The sequence below is a fragment of the Miniopterus natalensis genome, chromosome 12 (assembly GCF_054644295.1).
Source record: "Miniopterus natalensis isolate mMinNat1 chromosome 12, mMinNat1.hap1, whole genome shotgun sequence".
NCBI lineage: Eukaryota > Metazoa > Chordata > Mammalia > Chiroptera > Miniopteridae > Miniopterus > Miniopterus natalensis.
The window spans coordinates 74388333-74408941 of record NC_142092.1 but is presented as its reverse complement, the minus strand read 5'-3'; the positions used below and the strand labels follow the sequence as shown (position 1 = coordinate 74408941).

At 64.8% G+C, this 20609-nt stretch overlaps 1 protein-coding gene across 4 annotated transcripts in view; it reads right to left on the bottom strand.

Moving 5' to 3' along the window:
• KCNT1 (potassium sodium-activated channel subfamily T member 1) overlaps window positions 1-20609 on the bottom strand; it is a 38288-nt gene that overhangs the window by 2059 nt on the left and 15620 nt on the right. Inside the window, exons 2-29 of one of the 4 annotated variants that reach the window (XM_087823292.1) lie at window positions 18069-18148; window positions 17418-17517; window positions 17020-17076; window positions 16126-16174; window positions 15991-16050; window positions 15803-15877; window positions 15640-15723; window positions 15119-15213; window positions 13843-14023; window positions 12569-12733; window positions 12321-12457; window positions 11843-11906; window positions 11659-11767; window positions 11214-11322; window positions 10159-10308; window positions 9296-9528; window positions 8889-9114; window positions 8098-8203; window positions 6880-7052; window positions 6378-6449; window positions 6094-6228; window positions 5837-5948; window positions 5005-5106; window positions 4475-4558; window positions 4206-4334; window positions 3912-3932; window positions 2794-3124; window positions 1275-1337 (exon numbers count right to left, since the gene is read on the bottom strand). In XM_087823292.1, the coding sequence (XP_087679418.1) occupies window positions 1275-1337; window positions 2794-3124; window positions 3912-3932; window positions 4206-4334; window positions 4475-4558; window positions 5005-5106; window positions 5837-5948; window positions 6094-6228; window positions 6378-6449; window positions 6880-7052; window positions 8098-8203; window positions 8889-9114; window positions 9296-9528; window positions 10159-10308; window positions 11214-11322; window positions 11659-11767; window positions 11843-11906; window positions 12321-12457; window positions 12569-12733; window positions 13843-14023; window positions 15119-15213; window positions 15640-15723; window positions 15803-15877; window positions 15991-16050; window positions 16126-16174; window positions 17020-17076; window positions 17418-17517; window positions 18069-18148 (3302 nt within the window). Of the gene's footprint in view, window positions 1-1274; window positions 1338-2793; window positions 3167-3911; window positions 3933-4205; window positions 4335-4474; window positions 4559-5004; window positions 5107-5836; window positions 5949-6093; window positions 6229-6377; window positions 6450-6879; window positions 7053-8097; window positions 8204-8888; window positions 9115-9295; window positions 9529-10158; window positions 10309-11213; window positions 11323-11658; window positions 11768-11842; window positions 11907-12320; window positions 12458-12568; window positions 12734-13842; window positions 14024-15118; window positions 15214-15639; window positions 15724-15802; window positions 15878-15990; window positions 16051-16125; window positions 16175-17019; window positions 17077-17417; window positions 17518-18068; window positions 18149-20609 lie in introns of all 4 variants that reach the window. The other 3 variants (XM_087823289.1, XM_087823290.1, XM_087823291.1) reach the window with 3 other exon arrangements.

Here is a 20609-nt window from a genome sequence, read left to right as displayed (position 1 = left end):
GGGCAGGCAAATGACCAAAGGTGGTACCAGCTCCCCCCTGCCCCACCCCACCCTACCCTGCATCCCAGGCCCCCACGGGGCACTCTGGCCCTGGGTGTCCACACTCTCACACTTCCCCAGCTTCCTCCTCTACAAATTGGGGTAACTAAGGTGCCTCCCTTCCAGAGTGGCTGTCAGGAAGGGGCTGGGGCCTTATGACGACACCCTTTCCAGGGAACCTCCCTGGAGCCCTAGCTAATGGGGTCACCTTCCCCCCAAGATCATGCCTCCCCTCCAGTTTTACGCCCTGGCCCGGGCTCCCCCGTGTCTGCACATGGTGGGGCTCTCAGTAAATAGCACCCAGAGAGTCCCTGTGACCGGGAGCCTCAGCCGGAAGCAGGGAGGGGGCGATGCAGCCACATTCATGGAAGCCACCAGGGGCCGACTGGGGCGCACTTTGCCGGCTGGTTGTCCAGGAACGCCATCAGGGTTGAGTAAGGGAAAGCACAAGACCCCGGAGATGCCAACGCCAGCCCCCCGCAACCCCTGGACCATGGGGGCTCCATTCCAGGGCCTGGGTCTGCCCGACAGCTCCCCCTGAACTAATGTCTCCTGGGGCCCAGGAGGCCTCAGCGCCTGCTCACCCCTGGGTGCAGGGGCCACCCCAGGGGGCCTGAGCTCTTCTGGGGCTGCAAGGAGCCCCCAGGGAAGGAGGGGTTCTCAGCTGCGAGGCTTGTGGCCTGGGCTCTGCTGGGGTTTCAGGGAGGATGTCAGCTGTCCACCCGGCTTGGGCAGCCCATGAAGTTTCAGGGTAGGTTAGACCCCTCCCAGGCCTCACCACACTCCACCATGAGGGCGGGGGACCCTGGCTGGGGACCATCCATCTGGATGCTTCCCGAGGGAGACCTGGGGAGACTCAGGGGTCCTCGGGAGTCCAGGGGGCAGCTGCAGGCTAGGGTGGCCCGCCCGGGCGGGCAGTCAGGGCAGACATGACCCAGGACATATGTTAGACAACAAATACGAGAGGAGCCACTGGGTGGCCGGAGCTGCACAGGGGCTGTCAGGACTGACACTAACCACCACCCTCTGGGCCAGTCCGTCGTCAGCGTCCGATGGAGGAGGGGCTGTCAAGGTCTCCACAGTGGGACCTGGGCGCACAAGGCCCCGCTTGCAGGGACCCTCTCTGGAGCCCTATCTGCCTGCCTGGCCGGGGTGGGGCCGGCACCAGGCTGCCCATCGGTGGAGGGTGGACATGCCCCCTTAGGCGGAGGCCGAGTCCGCCAGAGCAGAATTACCTTGCAAATATCCCAGGTTTACCCGATTCATGACATCACTGGCTGTTAAGTTTGCTACACCCTCTACAGAACACACAGGAAAAGGGACAGACAGAGACAGAGAGAGAGAGGTCAGCAAGCGCACAGGCCGGCTCAGCGGGGTGGGGCCAGCTGCATGCGGGGGGCCGTCCACACGGGGAAGCAAGTCTGAACTGAGCAAAAGTTGGTTCCCTCTCTGCCAGCTCTGGGGGTTGGGCAGGATCGTAAGTGCAGGCGGGTACCAGCCAGCCTGGGGGTGGGTGGCTGGGATCGCCACCTGCCCATACTTGCCATGGGGCCTTGAACACCAGACACGCCACTGAGAGCCTCAGCATCAGTGTCTGCCTGGAAAGGAGGTGACCGCACCCACCTGGGCAGGGACATCAGAGGGGACAAAGGTAAACTGTGGCTGGGGTGTGAAGGGGACAGGGCTGGGATGGCCCTATTGGTCACCTGTCCCCCAAACCCTGACCTCTGAGTCCCCCACAGGCCCAGGGCTGTACGGCCAGTGGATGGCCCAGCCCGAGTGACCCCTGGGCAGTTCTTGGATGACCCCTGAGCCAGCCGATCCCACATGAAATGGGGCTCATGGGCCCCAACCCAGGAGGCAGAGGGCAGGAAGCAGGGTGAGGGAGCGTGACAGAGCCAGGCCTGAGTGATGGCAGAGGCCCCAGTGGAACCCAACGCAAGCCAGGGCCTCATCCCAGCCCAGGGTGTGGACACTGCTGAGAAGCGGTGGGGAGCTCGGGCCCCCTCGGCCCCATCAACAGAGGCAGCGTCTCCAGAGTGAGGGAGGGGGTGAACTGCTGTCTTCTGAGCCAGCCCAGCCATCCAGGCCTGTTCTCAGTCAAGCTCACAAACTTCACCCCAAAACAAGCTATAGAGAAAGGAGGGGTGGCCTGAACCTGCTGGCAAGGGTGGCGTCACCCTGAAGCAGCAGGAAAGGCGTGGCTGTGCCCTGGGAACAGCAGTGGGTGCCACGAGGCCATTCGCCCAGCTGCCAACATGCCCCAAGCTCTGGCTGACGGGGGGCTGGGGGAGGGTAGCCCTGGGGCCCCCCTGCCATGCCACATCTCTGTTCTCCATGAGAACACAGCGGTCCCTACGTTCCTGATGGCCTGGGGGTCTGGCCAGTGGTAACCAACCAAAACCTGTGCCCATGGCTTTCGGGGAGCCCAGCCTGGCCCTGGCCCTCCTGCGGCCACCTCCTCCTACACCCCAGGCTCAGCCAGCTCCAGCCCCTTTTTTACAGATGGGGAAACAGGCCCCAGAGGGCTGGGGATGAGCCAGCCCTTCCTTATGGGGTTCGGCACCAGCTCTGGGAGGTCCCGAGCCCTCCCCACACCAGAGAGCTCTGACCAGCCTCGGGCGGTGCCTGGAGCTGGCCCTGCAGGCAGATGGATGGACAGACGGGCAGAAGGGAGGCTGTGTCCGGTGAGGGCCCAGGACACCTCCATCCCTGCCCGTGTCCTGCCCGTGGGGCGGTGCCGCGGGTCCTTACCGTAGCCGGTGGTGGGCAGCCCCAGGTGTTTCATGCGGTTCTTGACCAGCTCCGACAGCTCCTGCCTTTCCGAGCGCCGGTACAGGCCGGCCCGCTGCTGGCTGATCCACTCGGCCGCCGCCTTCCCCGTGTGCTTGGGGCTCTTGCGGCTCAGCTTCCGGGCCCACTGCAGGCTCTTGCGCCGCAGCAGGGGGTGCTCGGCTGGGTCGCTGCCGGCCGCATGCCGGCCGTGGGTGCTGCCACCGCCTCCACCGGTCCCTACCCGTGCGTCCCAGGGCCCCTTCACTTCCCGCGTGTCCTCGCAGTCCTCCATGCTCACCGAAATCTGGGACTGGCCAAGGCAGGTGGTGGTGAGGGCCGGAGGACAAGGGACCTGGGAGGGGACGCAGGGCCGGGGAGGGGGCGCAGCAGGGGAGCTGGTCTGTTGATAGGAGGACGGTCCCAGCCTCCTGTGGGGGGGCCCCAGGGCCCAAGGGATGCAAGTGTCTTCCTTCTCCATCTGGGGGGCCCCAAAGCAAGCCTCCCTCCTGAGCCCGAGGCCCAGTGTCCACCGTCTGCTGGGGGGCAGCACCCTCACCTCTGGGCCCTGGTATCAGTGGGTCCCGTCTGGGCCCTGCACGTCCTGATTTTGCCATGGAGGGTCACCGCCTCCCTCTGCCCCAGTTTCCCCGTTTTGTGGGGCAGGAGAAACCAGAACACGGTGGACTGGGAAGCACCGGGGCCTGTGCGTGGCTCAGTGGGTATGTGGGGCTCTGGGGGTGATGTGTGGACCCCACTGGGCAGCACCCTAAGAGGCAGGGGGCTGAGGACAGGGAGATGGGGCCAGGCCAGCAGAGAGGGCAGGCACCAGCCAGGATGGAGCCATGGCATGACAGGCAGGTGGCAGTGTGGCTGGGGAGCCTGGGCTTCCCACCCTGGGCCTGTTTCCCCATCTGTATGGGAGGGAGATGCCACAAGCCCTCTGAGCTGCTCCATGGCTGACATGGCCCAGGACTGGCTTCCTGGTGCTGGTGTGGCCCAGGGCCCTGCACCCCTTCCGGGCCCGGGGTGGGTCTGGGCTCAGGAGGAACTCTGCAGACGCAGGACACCTCGGTGTTACGCTTGAAGGGGCCACTCACCTGGACTCTAAGGTCGTGGGGCTGCAAAGGAAACCAGGGGCAGTCTGGGTACCTGGGGGTGCCCTTCTCTCAACTCTGCCTGAGCCTCCTGTGGGCATCGGCGAGGCAGGTCGCCCACTGTGGTTCTGGGGAGGCACAGGGGCCACACTAGATGTCCCACATATGGGGCACATGGACTGGACCCCAAAGCTACAACGAAGAGGGTTAGTCACAGAGAAGTGGGGCTGCCCAGCTCTGTGGAGCCCCACCACCCCGCCCACCAGCCTCTGAGCCCCGCCTGCCCCGCCCACCCACCTCTGCCGTGGAGAAGACGTGGCTCTGGGTCCTGTAGATGCCGATGGGGATCTCTGCGCTGGAAGAGCACAGTTTCTGGAAGAGGCGGCCATAGGTGCCAATCCACAGGTCACCCTCGGTGATCTTCATCTGGAATGTGTGGGCGCCCTGAGTGGGGCCAGCCCCAGGTGGGCAGGTGGTGCCTGGCGCCCTGTGCTGACCCAGGCGGGTCACCAGCAGCCTCCCTCCCCACCTCAGAACAGCCCGCCTGCCCTGGCCCAGTCACTTACGGCACAGAGGTAGCCGGAGCCTGGGGTGGTGTCCAGACCCAGCAGCAGCCTGGTGATGGAGATCATGTAGTCCTTCACGAAGGACTGGCCGGAAGGGAGGCCGCAGTGAGACCGGGCACCGCGAGCCGCTCTGCACCCACATCCAGGGGCAACCCCAATCCCCTGAACACGCCCACCAGGCAACCACCAGCTTCAGTGCTTGCCTGTCCCCCAGCACCACTCAACCAGCGGACAGAGCTGGGAGGCCCTCCCCAGCCTCATCTTTAATTCACTTGGTCATTAGGTCAGGAAGGACCTGGGCAGCATCTTCTGAGAGCAGGACTGGGGACATTGAGAGGCGAGTCCCTGCTGTACCTGGGCAGGGACAGGGCCCAGAGCCACCCAGTGCTGGTCGGCCTCCAGGGGACCCAAGGAGGGACGCTCAGAGGGAGGCAGGTCACTGAGAACTGGGACCAGGCGTTGGCAGAGCAGAAAGAACGGCTGGGGTCCCAGTGGGCACCGCGGGCCCTCCCCGCCTCCCATCCACTGACCTGATATAGCAGCGTGTCCAACATGCTGATGCTGAAGACACGGCCAGCAGCAAACGGCAGGCGGAACATAAAGGCCAGGTTGGAGCCATTCTCTCGCTCCCTCTACAGGAAAGGGGGAGCTCAGCTGGGCTGGCGCCCAGGGCGGAGGGCTGCATGCGTGTGCCAGCGTGTGTGGTGCATGCACACACGTGCACATGGTATGTGGCATGCACTCATACCAGCAGAGCTGAGCACCTTGCTGTGTGTCCCCACTGGTCACACTGGGGTCCTAGCTTGTAAGGATTTGGGGCTGTGAGTAGGAGTGGGGCCCGGGGCACAGGACCTGGGCAGTCACCCAGGGCCCCACTCTGGGGTTAATGCTGTGCCGCGATCACCCTGCAATTCTCAGTGATCTTAGCAACTTTGTCCTGAACGTGTATGTTGTGAATGGAGTCTGCTCTGCTCTGTGACCCAAAGAAAGTTCCTCCCTCTCTGATCCCATCCCTGGTCTGTGCTGAGATGACCACATGCACCTGCTGGGCAGCTGATAGAATGAACACATTTCAGGTTCTGGGGTCATGTCTGGGCAGAGAAAACAAGTCTTAGTGTCACCTGCGTTCAGGTTACTGACAGGACAGGGGGCAGGCCTGCACCTGTCAGGGGTGGGGTGATGTCTACTCCGGCCACGGCCCCCAAGACTCGGGGCTGCACAATCAGAGCCTCACGGGGGAGCTGAGCCTTGGAGCCCCTGTGGAGGAGGGCAGGTGCCAAGCCTCCCATGGCCCCTGGTCCAGTCCTCGAGGCTCTGAGCCTGACAGCTCAGCAGACTGGGCAGGGGAGGTGGGACACGCACCTTCTCCAGCTTGGAAAGAGCCAGGGAGTAGCTGTCCTTGGCGCGGAACTGCATGAACCGCATGTTGGAAGGGTGGGTGAGCTCCGTGGTGATGCTGAGGCTGGGGAAGAGCCTGTGGGGGGCGAGCACTCAGGGCAGGGGAGTCTCGATGGGGGAGGGGACTCAGGGGGACCCCGGGGTCCCGAATGAGGGCAGGGGCTCCAGGGTCACGGTGTGGAGGGTTGCCCGCCCCGCGTGTGAGCGCCAAGGCCGCTCACCGGAACATGGTCTGCACGTTGACGATGGTCTTGGCGTCGGCCATGTAGTCCTCCTCGGCGCTCATGGTGCTCTCCTTGTCCACCACGACCAGGTTGTCCGCGTAGATGATGCCGCACTGCAGCAGGCTGTCCAGGCTGGCGGGGGAACCACATGGCCGGGGTGCTGGGAGCCCTGGGGTGCACCTGGCCCTCTCCCCCTCTGGCCTCCCCACACCCGGGAGCAGGAGGGGAGAGGGCAGAGTCCTTCTGCCCAGAGTGGACGGGTGCTGAGGACAAGGCCTTACTTGTCCACAGAGCCCTCCATGTAGTAGACCATGGGGAAGCAGCAGATGGCCTCCAGGAAGTGGTGGTCGGGCCTGTGGGGACAGCAGGTCCTGTGGGTGCCTATCCTGGGGCAGGAGGGCTGGACAAGGCGGGGATCCCCGAGGACTGGGGCATATCAGACCTGGGGGCCTTTAGAGGCCAGTGGGCTGTTTTTTGTTTCCTTCAGGGGAAACCAAGGCCCTGGCAGGGGGCTTGCCCAGGCCAAACCCTGGGTTCTGGGCTGCCAGGCCTCTGGGGATGGCCTGGGGCTCACAGTTGTCGGGGGAGCACAGGGACACGAGAAGCTATGAGGGAGAAAGATGGGTGGCTATCAAGAGACAGAGAGGAAGCCAGAGCCAGTGGGGAGCCGGGGGTGGCGGCAGGCGGGGACCTGAGCGTTTACAGGTAGGGAGCTGGGCGCTCTCCTGTGACCATGCCCTCTGCGCCCGGCCCTGGCTGGGCTGCCCTCAGGCAGGCCCTCACTTGTTGTCCAGCAGCAGCACGATGGGGTTCAGCTCCTTGCGGGACCTGTAGTAGGCCCGCAGTGGCACTATGAAGTTGTACAGCCCGTTCCCCGCCGTCTCTGCGGAGACGATGATTAGCTTGTTCTTGAAGCCATAGGCCTTGGCGTCCTCGTAGCTGTTGTGCTTGCAGCCCTGTGGGGAGGTGCCGGAGCCCAGGCTGATGCTGTGGAGAGGCCAGGGGCCCCCACGAGATGGAGGCCAGGACACTGGTCATCACCCCCACCCCGCGTGAGCCTCATGAGCCAGCAGACCCCCAGCCTCCCCCACAAACAGCTGCAGATGTCAGCCACCACACACACAGGAGGGGACTGTGACGGTGAGGAGGGAGGCAGGTGTCGGTTGGACGTGTGGTTCTGGCAGATGCAGAAACGAACCCGTGTCTGGTGTGTGTACACGTTTTCTAACTCAGTCCAGCAAGAGGCCCAGGTGCGGTAACACCCCAGGTGCCCAGACACGGTTTCTAACATCACTTCCACCAGAAAGAGTCGGGCTCCTGGGAGGAGGGTTGGTTCCAGGGCGGAAGCAGGGCAAGCACAGGTGGGGTGTGGGATCGGTGGACCAGCACAGACACGGCCCTGTGGGTTGGAGTTCTGGAGGAGCAAGTCCCTGAGCCCCCACCCCTCTCCCCTCGGCCACCTACTAACTGCAAAGGCAGAACCAAAGCACTTTCCACCACGGAGGGGCCTGGCCGAGCTGCAGACATGTGGTCAGAGCTGGCATCACCACCGATGCCTCCAGGAGGACACATCACTTTGGGCGCCTGGGCCCCAAATACACAAGCTGTCTTCTCATGAGAAAACATTTGCAAATCCGCAAAGACAGACAGACCCGAGGGAGGGCAAGGAAAGTTCCGGATCAGGGGAGACAGGGCAGCTACGTGCAGAGTTTGGTAGGGAGCGCGTCCCCGTACAGGACGGTGAGGACTGTTGGGACCACAGCGTGTTCGGAGAACGGCCTGTGCGTGGGTCAGACAGACACCCGCATCCCAACTCTGGTGAGTGAACTGTTACGAGGGAGACGTCTGGGAAAAACACGCCTCCAAGATGGGGACACGTGTCCGGGGAAGAAGAGCCCACAGGCAGAGAGCCAGGTCGTGGGTCAGCCGGGGGGTCAGGGATGCCCTGGTCACCGTGTCCTCACCATCCAAGTGCAGTCACAGGGCCAGAAAGAGACCTACCTTGTCCAGCCGCAGGCAGCAGAAGGGGGCCCGCGCGGGCAGGAGGTGGCACAGGGTGGGGGAACTGCCGATGTAGGGGGAACTGGGGGGGTAGCCCTTCACGTACCTGGGGTGGGGGGACATGGGAGCCTCAGCATGGCCTGCTCCCCCTCCCCCGGGCCACCAGCTCCACCACACCCTCTCGCCTGGCAGGAGTGACCACACGGCAGCACCAGACCCCACAGATGACCCTGCCTGACAGTTAGGTCACTCCTCCCTGACCCCCCAGCTCTGCCCCCATCCCCCCAAGGCCAGTCTGTCCTTACACACTGCACCCTAGCAGCAAAGACCAGGAGCAGAGTGGCCACGGCAGGGCCCAGCTGGGAGAAATGGATGCCCAGGCCTGGGGCGGCCCTGGCCCTGCTGGCAGGGCACCACCGGTCTGTCCCACCGGAGGCCAGGTGACTGAGGGCAGGATGGCAGCTCCAGATGGGCCTGTGACCTCGAGGCCTGGATGGCACCTCACCAGGGCTCCCCTGCCTGTGACCTCTGCAGACCATGCTGAGGACAGCGCCCCGCCAGCCGGACTGTGGTGCCTGGGTGCGGGGGTCCCCGGAAGATTGTTTGCCAAACAAAACGTCCCTCGAAGCCATTTGGAAGCGAGGACTCAGAGCGTGGGTGGGAACCAAGACTGCCACCCATCAGAACCCAGGGCCAGCTCTGACCACGCCCCTTCCTGGGCACCCTGCACCCACAGGGACACTCCCCTTCCCACACTGGGCCGCCGCCGCCGTCCCGCGGGCAACACTTACTCTACCACCGACAGCCCATCGTCCTCCGAGGGCGTCATCTCGTCCTCCGACTGGTCACTCAGCAGGTCGCAGGGCAGCAGGGCCGAGCTGTCGGCCAGCTCCATGACGGGCGCGATGCTGGGCCGCCGGCTGCCCGCGCCGTTCTCGGTGGGCAGCGCCAGCTTGCTGCCCCCGCCGCCCGGGGCCGGCCGGCAGTCCGTGCTCTGCAGGTCCATGGCCACCGTCCCTGGAGCGCGGCAGGGGCCTGGCTGGCAACGCCTCCTCCCAGCCCTCGGGCCGCCGTCCGCCTGCCCCACCCGGGGGCTCGCACCCGAGCCTCGGTTCCTCCCTCAGCACGGCGGGCCAGACGCCCCGGCGCGGGGCGGCCCACGGGCGGCGGGGGCGGGTGGCGCGGGGCCGAGCCTCACCCACGGAGGCGATGATGCTGTGCACGGGCAGGCGGGCCGAGCCCCGGCCGCGCCCCGGGCCCGCGAGGCCGCGCCGCGTCGCCTCCTGCTTGAAGGTGAAGGCGGAGTTCTCCTCCTTGGTGATGTTGATGTAGAAGCAGGTGTCCGAGGCGGCCAGCGTGTGCCGCGGCCCGGGGTTCAGCAGGATGCTCGTGTTCTCCTCGCGCTTCAGCCCGATCAGGCACACGCCGTACCTGGGGAGGGGGCGTGGCTCGGCGGGGCCCCGCCCTGCGTGGGCGTGGCCGGACGGAGCCCCGCCCTGCCGTGTGGGGGCGTGGCCGGACGGGCCTGTGCATGCAGGGCCTGGGGCGTGGCCGGGCAGAGCCCCCCCACGCAGTGCCTGGGGACGTGGCTGGACAGAACCCCACCCATGCAGTGAATGGGCGTGGCCGGGCAGAGCCCCACCCACGCAGTGTCTGGGGGCGTGGCTGGACGGAGCCCCACCCACGCAGTGTCTGGGGGCGTGGCCGGGCAGAGCCCCACCCACGCTGTGCCCGGGGGCGTGGCCGGGCAGAGCCCCACCCACGCAGTGTCTGGGGGCGTGGCTGGACAGAACCCACCCAGGCAGTGTCTGGGGCGTGGCTGGACGGAGCCCCACGGACCGGCCGCCTCTATTCTGCTCTAAGGAACCAGATCCTCGGAGGCCAAGGTTGGGGGCCGCTGTGGGTGACGCCCGCGGCTTCCCCTCGGGTCCGGGACCCCTCCCCCTTCCCGCTTCCCTCGACGGCCGGAGGTCAGGAAGGGAGGCCACGCGGCGGGCCGACCCCAGCCAAACACGGGCCCTGAGGTCCGACCTCGAGGCCGCGCCCCCCCGCGGCGCCTACTTCTTGTGCGCGTGGAAGGCGGCGTAGGTGAAGCTCTTGCCCTGGTACTCGCGGAAGAACTTGCTGTCGCCCATGCGCACGTGGTACACCTCGTTGCCCGAGCAGCGCCCGTACATGCGCTGCCACTGCTCCGGGGACTCCTGGCCCTCCCTGCGGGGGGTCCCGGTGAGCGGCCGCCCGGCCCAGCTCCTGCCGGCGGGCCGACCCCCGTCTGCTGAGCCTGGGGGCGGGGCGCCCAGGGGTCCCTTGGCAGTTTTAAAATGCCACGAACGGCTCAGCCCGGCCGGGCCCATCGCCCGGGGATCCGGGAACCGGGGTCCATTCCCGTCGGGGCGCGGCCCGGGTTGCGGGCTCCTTGACCCCCAGTAGGGGGCGCGCAGGAGGCGGCCCAGCCATGACTCTCATCACTGATGTTTCCCTCTCCCTCCCCCTTCCTCTCTCTGACATCAATACAGACATCACAAAATAAAATGCCATAAACACAAGGGTCTGATTTTAGGGGGCACCAAAATGTCTTGGGGCCAAGGCTGGCCTCCATGGCCTGTGGGTCCTCCTGGTCCAGTGTCCACCTCACCTGCCTCGGTCCTGCCCCAGGGCTGCACAGGTCCCACAAGGAGCCCAGGGCCCCTGTCGGGGGGGACCCCAGCCTTGTCTTCCCAAAGAAAGGACAGCACCCGGCTCTGTCCCAGGGCTCTGCCCGGGTCCCCCCACCCAGGTACTGTGAACCAAACGCACCTTTCCCCCCGAAACCAAGCCCCACCAGCCAGTGCTGGCTCCAAGACATGGCTCTCCTGGCCACCGCTCTCCCTTACATCCAGTGGACCCTGCTTACAGTTCCCAGCAGCCCAGGCCACCCCCACCTGGCTGCTCAGGGTCCCCAGCACCTGCTTCCTGGGGGGGCCTAGCGTCCTCAGCTGGGTCCATACTTGTGATCTCCACCCCCCCCCCCAGCATCCCCCTCCCTGGACGAGACCTTTGCCCCCTCCACATGCCCCTCTCCATCACAGGTCTCGTCACCCGTCTCCCTGGTGTGGCGCAGGGTGGGCGGCACTCACTGGCCGCGGGACGTGTGCACCAGCAGGGTGATGAGCGTGGACGTGGCCGGGCAGATGCAGTTCAGGGCCAGCATGGCATACTTGCACTCCTCCTCACACACCACGTGGTCTGCAGGCAGGGAGGCCAGTGGCTGTCCTCAGGCAGACGCCCCTCAGCCCCCTCGTGCCCAGCTCGGGCATGCCCATGAGGTGCTTAGTAGATGCACCTGCCCTCCCCTGCCCTGGGCTCTTGCCCTCACTGACCCTCAGCCCCCTGGTGCAGGACCAGTGTCTACAACAGCTGGACATGCATGGGGTCCCCCTCCACCTGTCTTTGGTGAGGGTGGCATGCCAGCCATCCCCCAGCCTCGGCTCTGCGTGCTCCTGGGCCCGTGGTGCTCCAGCCCCCCAATCCTGGGAGGGGCACATGCACCTGTGTGCACACATGGCCCCCAGAAGTATGTACCTGCAAACTTGACATGAAACTTGTTCTCGGGCTTGAGGATCTGCACATAAAGGGGGCAGTTGGGGGCAAAGTCCTTCACGGCCCAGGCTCGGAGGATGGTCTGGTGGTCCTGGGGTGGGGAGGGCGTGGTCAGTGCTGGGGCGGCAGCAGAGTGGGCCCCAGGGTGGGGGCCTGTGGCACTCACTGCTGCTGTGCGGTCCACCTCGTTTCGGCTGCTAAGGATGAAGCAGGCTTCCCCGTTGTCCATCCTGCAAAGCACAGATCTGAGCGAGGCCTGGACCCGGCCACAATTCCAGCTGGGCCATCAGGAGCTGGGGGCAGAGGCTGAAGGGGTGGGTCCCGTCAAGACCCCACCTCTCTGTGCTAACAACCTGCTGTCAGGGCACTGACCACGGTGGGGGGCATATGTCCCCATTAATTCAGGTGGGACACGTTCTGGAAAGTTCCATCTAAGGACTCAGTCTTCTTACCTCAAGTCACCTGTCAGCTTATCTTTAAAAGAAACCCGCCCACAGTGCATCATCCCCCAGGCACGTAGTGATGCCCAGTCCCCCTCCTCTGAGCCCCTCCTAGAACCTGGGGAAGACCCTCCCCCCAGACGCCAGCACACAGAGATGGGCCTCCTTGTGGGGGGGATTCCGGCCTCCTGGCTGCTCGCTCACTTGGCTCGCATGAGGTCCTGGTCCTTGAGCGCGGAGCCCTGGAGGTAGATGACCCGCTGGGACCACAGGGGGATCTGCAGGACCCTGCGGACCTGGATGTCCATCTCAGTGGGGCACAGGATGACCACATAATAGTCCTGCAGCCAGGGCATGGGAGTGGGGGTCACACAGGCAGCCTCTGGGACCCCTGACCCATCCCAAGGTGTGGGGGACCACCTGGGAAGGGCGGGCTGTGGGTGGAGCTGCACCTGGAGCCGGGGGTGGGCGTAGAACTCGTTCAGGAAGTCCATGAGCAGATCGATCTTGAGGGAGCTGACACACAGGATCACGTGTTTCTCCGTCTGGGCCCGGTGGCGGCTGTAGTTGCCCCCCGACTTCTGTCGCTCCATCCACAGGTATACGAGCTCCTCAAACTGTGGTGGGTAAGAGCAGGTGAGCACCAGGTGGCCTGGACTTGGGGCTTTGAGGGCCCCGGTGAGACACCTGGGGCCCAGCTGTGGGGTGATGGTGACATCAGAGCGGGGCCTTTCCCTGTGGGAACAGCAGATGGGGGAGCCCCAGACAGCAGAGTGGGGTGGCAGCTGGCAGTTCATGTGGGATGAGGGGACAAGGGGAGGAGGGCAGAGGCCTGGAGACCCGAGGAGGCCAGGCAAGGATGGAGTTGTGTCCTGACCACCCTGTGTCTGGGAACCGAGGGTGTGCATGGCACTGGGTCATGTGGGGGCCACGGAGAGACAGGGTGGATATCGCAGTTGGCTCATGGGGTAGTGAGAGACACAGCACACCCAGCTCCCAGCTCCAGAAGCCAAGTGGCCATTAGTGGATATCAAAGTCTGCACTCGGGACACCCAGGAATAATTTACGAGACGCTGGGCTTCCATCAGCACCTGAGACCCATTGTGGAGAAACGTGAAAGTGTGTTAGGAAATCTTAGCCACAAAATTAAGAATCCAGCCTCCTGCATGGAAGGGACACTTTCAGGACCCATGGTTACGAGCCCATGTCAGACAGGTGGGCGATTCAAGGCTGCAGGTCTGGGGACACCATCCACCTGGCCCATGCCTCCTGGATGTGAGCTTTGGGTGCTGACAGTCATTTCAAATTAGGAAAATGACAGGTAGGTAAATGTGCACAAAGCGGCCCTGCCAGCGTCGCTAGGCTGTTTCGTCCCGTGCACCGAAAGGTCCTGGATCTGAGTCTCCATCAGGGCACACACTAGGGTTGCGGGTTCCATCCCTGGTTGGGGTGTGTATGGAAGGCAACCGGTCAATGTTTCTCTCCCACGTCGATGTCTCTCTCTCTCCCTCTCCCTTCCTCTAAGATCGATAAAAAAGCACATGCTTGGGTGAGGATTTTTTTTAAAAAGGTGCCTGGCGGAGCTGTCCAGGGCCCAGCCCATCCTGGGCTTCGTAGCTACCAGACACCTGCCGCCCACGGAGTGTCCACGGGAAGGGCCAGTGCTCCCGCTCCTGCCCTGTGTGGCCCAGCCTCGCCCGCCCTCCCACAGACAGGGCGGGCTCACCTGCAGCGGGAGCACCACGAGGGCCACGCAGATCATGACAACCACGAGCAGCTGGGATGGCCAGATCTTGGGCGTCACGTCGCCATAGCCCACGGTGGAGAAGGTGACGATGCAGAAGTAGAACGATGTCAGCAGGGACAGGCTCTCGCCCGCTCGCTCCAGGTGCTGGATGCCGCAGGTCCTGTGAGCCCGGGGGTCAGGGCTGCGGGGCCTGGCCGCCTCTGAGCCCCGGGGCAAAGCTCTGCCTGCCCATGGGACCTCCGTCACCCAGAGACTCGGTGGTATGTCACTGGGTCACCTAGGACCCAGGGCCGACCTGGGTGCCCCAGCCCCCCACAACCCAACACCTGGGCCAGCTCAGCCAGTGCTCCCCACGGAGCTGCACACCCAGCATGGAGGGCTCCCCCGGGGCTGCCCCCTCCTGCCTGGTGGCCATTCCGAGGCCCCTGAACAGTTTGCCGGGAGTGTGGATATGAACACAGCTGCACGGGTGGAGTGTGGGCCTGGGGGTCGGGGGAAGCGGTGTGGCCCCCAGGCTGGGAGCCCCCCAGGCCACCCCACCTTTCAAGGCCCGGTCCTCACCCAGGAGGTCAGGCAGGCTGTGAGGTGCCCAGGCCCCCTGGGGCACAGAGCTGGACGGCCCTTCACATGCCCACCCCCAAGGCCCGTCTGCACACCAGGAGGTGCTGATGGCAGGGCCCAGGGACCACAGCACACACCATGGGGATCACGCAGTGGGGCTCAGGGATCCCCCACCCCGCTGGGGTACACGGTGGACCGGGTGCTGGGAGGGAGTGGGTGAATCTGCCCTGTGGACACCCTGTCCTCTCCACTGAGGTCTGTGTGTATTGGGGGTTAAGCAAGAGGAGATGGGAAGTGCGCCGCCCCCCAGGGCCTCGATGCCCCCTTGACCTTGCTGGGAAGACAGGAGGCAGGGACCAGCTTCACCAGTACAGGCAGGTTAAGTGCCCTGGCAGTTCCATGGGCAGATGCGGGGCGCCAGGCTCCCCATCTTGTACTCTGGCTGCTCCCAGACCTCGCTCTCACTTAAACTTGAAGCCAGAGGGTCCCCACCTGGCCAGAAGCCAGTCCCCGGCCACGGAGCCACCACCCGAGGTACTGTCCAGGGAGCTAGACCGTGTCTTCCGGACCCCAGAGGAGCCTGGGGACAGGGCTCTGAGCTGCCTCCGGCCATCAGCCCCCCTGAGGCCTTGTGACTTCTCGGTCCGGGGCCTGGCTCTGCCCTGGAGCGGGGCCTCCCAGGGGCATGACTCACCCCGTGAAGACCAGGCACAGCAGGGTGCAGAACAGGATCAGGACCTGGTTGAACATGGCCGACTGCGTCCGCAGGATGGCCCGGTGGAAGTCGTTCTGCGGGACAGGGCGTCAGTGGCAGAGGCTGGGAGCCCTGTGGAGCCCAGGGCCCTCCCCCGGCTGGGGGTGGGGAGTAGGGGCCGAGGGCACAGGATTGGAGGCCCTGGCACAGTTAGCATGGGGGTGAGCCCAGGGCCGTGAGCCCAGGGCCTGGTGTGAAGGGGCAGAAGGACGCAGTCCTGGCCGCCTGCCGACATTTCTGCCACATGGCTGGACTCACACACTCAGCAGAGGGTCTGCCCGTGGCCTGTTTGTTGCGGCCTGGGCCGCGTGGTCCTGGGTCCAGGGGTCCCTGTTCCTATGGCCCCACCCTGCCCTCCCCCAGCCACTCCTCCTCAGGCCAGGAAAAGGGCAGATCTCTTTGGGGTGACAGAGGACGGTTTTCTGGGGGGCAGGCAGAGGCGAGGCGGGTGCCCGGCTCACAATCATGTTCTCCAGTGCGTGCTTGGCCAGCCAGCAGTTCAGAAACACGGGGATGAACAGGTTCCGCAGCGGCGCCCAGAATATCTGTGGGGGAGACGGGTCAGGGGCGAGGGGACCAGGCGGCAGGGGGACCAGGCCCGGCCCCAGCCGGCGGCTCACCCACCGTGATGATGAAGGGCAGCGTGTTGATCATTTCCAGGATGAAGGACACGCGGAAGATCTGCTCCCAGATGTTGCCCTGGGAGCCAAACAGGCCGGAGTGGGGAGAAGGACCAGCCAGAGGTCAGGGACTGGGGGGGCTCAGAGGGGAAGACGGTGGGGGCTCCGGGACAGGCCGGGCCGGGCACTCACTTTGTAGCTGAGGTAAATGAGCAGCATAGTCTCCAGGAAGCTTATTATGGCCACGATGACCTGGGGGAGGCGGGCGTCTCAGAGGGGGCAGGGGGAGGCCTGGGGGGCTGGGGGGGCGGTTCCCCTCCCACTCACCTGAATCACCCACAGAGCCATCTTCCTCTCCACCCACAGGATGGGTGCCCTGGGGAGACAGAGGTGAGCTGGGCGGCGTCCAGCCTTGCCCTTGGAGGGAGGAAGAGGCTCCCGGAGCAGGAGTCCTCCAGGTGCCTGTGAGGCCAGAGCCAAGCTGCCCGACGTGTGGCAGGGCTGCAGGTTCTGAGGTCCCAGGTGCCCACATGGCCTCTCTCCCCAGCCCTGGTGATGGGGCTCCTACGCCTGTTGCTAAGGGGAGGTGCTGGCCTCAGTTTCCCTGCAGAGCTACTGTGAGGTCAAGTGACATGGGGAGGGGTGTCCTCGCCAAGACACTGGTGGTCATCAGAATGGAAGGACCAGGGCTGCTCCATAAGGCTGGGGGGCCGAGGGAGGGGTGGGAGGCCAAGGGGCTGTCCGCTCATCTGGCTGTTGGAGAATGACAGGGAGTAGTGCCCCCCGTCCCCTGGGAGGTGGCCAAGCCCTGGGGACACGTCCTATCCTCTGGAGCAGGTGTCCCCGGTGGCTCGGGGGCCACTTTGCACTGCTGGACTGGGCACCTGCTTTCCTTGGCTAAAAGCATCATGAACTGGAGGACAAGCCACTGACTCACTGTGCCCCTCCCCACCTTCTGCATCTCAGAGGTGGGGGCCGGGCGGGCTTGTGGTGACACCCTAGCTCTTAAATAGCTCCCAAAGCCCTCAGGGTGCCCTTCAGAGACACCCCCAGTGCCACCCACCACCCGCTGGCCCTGGTTCAGTTGAACACGTGTCCTCAGGGAACCCAGAGCTCATGGGCTGAAGCTGGGCACCCATCCTGACAGGCTGGGCAATGTAAACCTCCGTCCACCCCACCCACTGGGCCCTGGGCCTCCCAGGGTGCTGGCCGTGAACTCACCAGTTGATCTCAGGAGACGACTCATTGAAGGTATACTTCTGCTTTGGGCAGCCCCAGCTATGGAGAGACAGCTGGCCTGGCCACAGCCCCTCCCACACCGCCCCTGAAGGGACCCTTCCCAGGGCCCCGAGGGCTTGAGGAGCATAGGGGCACCCTCTCCCCCACCCAGGGCCAAACCCCCACGTCCCAGAAGGGCATCCTCCCCCCGCTGAGCCTGCTGGTCAGTGGACCGAGGGCAGCGCCCAGGGCACAGCTCCCTGGGGGATGGGCACTGGAACAGGGGTCACAGTGGGGAAGGAAGGACTCTCCAAGATCCTGGGGAGAGACCTCCAGCCAAGCCCATCGGCCTCTGTAATGGCAGCAGGGCCCTGCCGCCCCCAGCCCCACAGGCCACCCACCATCCGATGCCCAGGGCCGGGTCGTCCAGCAGGACACGGACAACATACAGCAGGCACGTGAGCAGCTTCAGGGAGAAGTTGAACAGCCGAATCCTCAGGCCTGCGGGGGGGCGGGGTCAGGGCTCCTGGGCCAGCTGGGGTCCCCCGCCCATGCTCCTCCCTCTGCACCCCGGATACCCTGAACTGGCCACCCCAGAGGGGCAGAGGGTTCCCACACTGCTCCCTCCTTGGGCAGGATGGGTGGGGTCTGGGGAGCACACCTGTGGGATGGGACTCAGAGGCGTGACCTCTGCACCCCAGGAGGGGTCTGAGTGGCCAAGCTCCTGCCGGGAGGACTGTAGACAGAGGCTGCAGAAGGACAGGGCCACACTGAGGGGCCAGGAGTCCCCCAGGGGGAAGGCCGGGGGGCCACAGGGGAGGAGGCTGAGCTGGTGCCCCCGATGCCATGGCCCAACCCAGGGTCCAGCAGGTCCCCACAGGTTCCAGCCCCATCTCCTGCTGGGTGGAAAGTGGCATGAAGCCGAGATGAGGGGCACTGCCCATGGCCCCTGTGCCTACCGCCCACCAACATAGCCCAGGGCGCCCACCAGCCCCAGGCATAGCTGGACCCATCCCCCTGGGAAGCACCCCCTCCCCGCAGGCCCCACTCACTGGATCTTTGGTTTTTGATAAAGAAGAGCTTGAGCCGCTCCTTGAAGGTGTTCTCGTTGACGTAGAACTCCACCTGGACCCTGCGGGCAGGAGAGGGACGTGGGGCGCTGGGCCGGCAGGCTCAGCTGGGACCACCCCACAGCCCCGGGCAGACTGGCTGCTTTCACACTGTAGGAGCCAGAGACCGAGGGACAGACAGAAGCAAGTGTCAACGCCTCCACCTAGGATGGGACGCCCGCGTCCAATGCACCCACGCGCCCCCAGCAGACCTGCCTGCTGGGCCCTCCAAAGCCACTGGGCAAACCTGGGTGCCCTTCAGGCTCCCCGGAGGCCAGTACTCCTAGGCCCCCAGCTGGCACCCAGGGCTAAACCTGCCCTGTGTGGCCTTTGGCACAGGGCTCAAAACATGTCATATCATCTATACAGAACATTCTAGAAGCTGATGGCCAACTGCTTTGTCGGGTGGTCCCTAGTGGCCATGCCTGGAGGCCTGCTGCATCTGCAGGAATGTCAGGGACACGGGCCCCCGTCCCTCAAGCTTACCTGCACCCCTGGCCAATCTCCAGACACCCTGAGCCTCTCCCAGGCTCCCAGCCCACCTCTGAACTCCTGAATCCCACCCTCCTCTGTAGGTGCTGCCAGAAGCCAGGTCAGGGGAGGCCCCTGAGGGTCTCTCTGGGAAGCTGGTCAAATGCTTTTCTCTCTGACATCAGAGCTCAGACAAGCCGATCTGGTCAGGGCAGGGGGCACATGCCCCACAGCCAAGACCTTGCTGTTCCTGAGGGACCACAGCGCCCAGGGCACTCAGCTCAATAAACCTTCCGACACTCCCCCGCCCTGGCACAGCCAAGCCTCAGGGGAGGTACCCCCCACAGGGCCTCCCATGCCATCACCCCACCCCCACCTGGTCCTCCACTCCCAACTGAGCCCAAAGCTGGGAAACTGAGGCAAAGACCAGGAAGCTGCATTGGCTGCCTCCTCCTGCCTTCTGCCAGGACCGCCCCAGACCCTTCCCCAGGGACCCCAACCCCGACACCCTCTTACAACCCCACCACCCGCACATGTGCCTCACAGTAGCACCCCCGCTGCCCAGTGACTTCCTTGCCCGGCCATGTGGGGTCAGGACTACTGACCCAGACTAGCCATGCCTCATGTTCCCTTCTAGATCCACTGGCCCCTCCCGGAGCCCAGAACTGGGACCCCGAGGCCCCCTCAGTGGGGAGAGTGCTGGCCAACCCTTGGCCCTTTGTCCAGGGGCCGCAGGCCCCCATCTGGGTGGGCCCTGAGCCTCAGCAGCAGCATCCACCTGCGGAGGGAGGTGCTCTCCATGTGGGAGGAGGGAGAAGCCCTGGGCGCAGAGGGGCTGTGAGGTGGAGCCTGCAGGGCCAGCAGCATTCACGAGGTCCCTTCACTTTAAATATTTCATGAGCTGTGGCCGCACTTCCTCCAGCACCACCACGAAAAGTAAATTACCATTTACCCTGTAGCAGATTAAGGCCACGAGCATAATTCAGCGCAGTTCTGCTGGGTGCTGGGCCGACCTGGCCAACACCGAGAAACCTCCTCAGGGGTTGCCGGACCCCGAGTCCAGGGTTCAAGGCACAGGTCGGCCTGGTCGAGGACGAGCTCATGGCTCAGTGAGCTTGGCCTCGGCTCAGGAGGCCAGACACAGGCCTGCCCCTCGCCCGCACATGTCTGAGCCTCGGCCTCCTCGCCTGGGGCTGGGGCAGTGACAGGGACCTCCTTTTACCTGGGGTGGGGGTGCCGTGACTATGGAGAAATGAAAAGGTCCCTCTCTGTGTCTCAGGCCCCTTCCCTGAGGTCGGGCTAAATTTGGTTCTTGGGCGGACGGTTACATGAGAGACCACCCAAGTGCTTGGCTGGGGGTCTGCACCCATCAGCTCAGACGGTGCCAGGTGCCAGTGGTCAGGGCCAATCTTGTCCTGTGAGTCCTGACGCTGGCCCACACCCTTTGCTCCCATCACCTAGAAAAGACGGTCCCTGAGCCACAAACCCACGCAGTGGTTGAAGAACACACGTGGTGGATGCCCACCAGGGGCTGTGGGCAGAGGTGTGACCCTCTGCAGGGCCACTCCCTTCCCTCACGGTGGTCCAGCTGTGACTCAAGGCCCCGTGGCAGAGCCAGTGGCCAAGCTCAGAGGAAGCTGCTCTGGGGAGCTGGGGGCCCCGAGAAACCACATGATGGTGAGTGGCCCTGGAGGGGCACTTGGAGGTGCCTTCGAACAGGTTGGGGCCACGGTCAAGGGCGCAGCAAGGGGGATCCTTCCTGTGTCTGTTCTCATTCACTCACTCATTCATTCTCTCAATCATTCACTCACTCACTCAGTCACTCATTCATTCGCTCACTCATTCGCTCACTCATTCATTCCTTTATTTGACAGGAGGCATGGTGGGGAGGGCTGGGCATGTCTGAGGGGCCACTGCTGCCTGCTGCCCACTGCCAGGGACCCAGGAATGTCCAGAGCAGGTGTGCCATGGTCAGGCCTGGTCACGGGGCCAGGAGGCAGGGGGGAGCCTGGC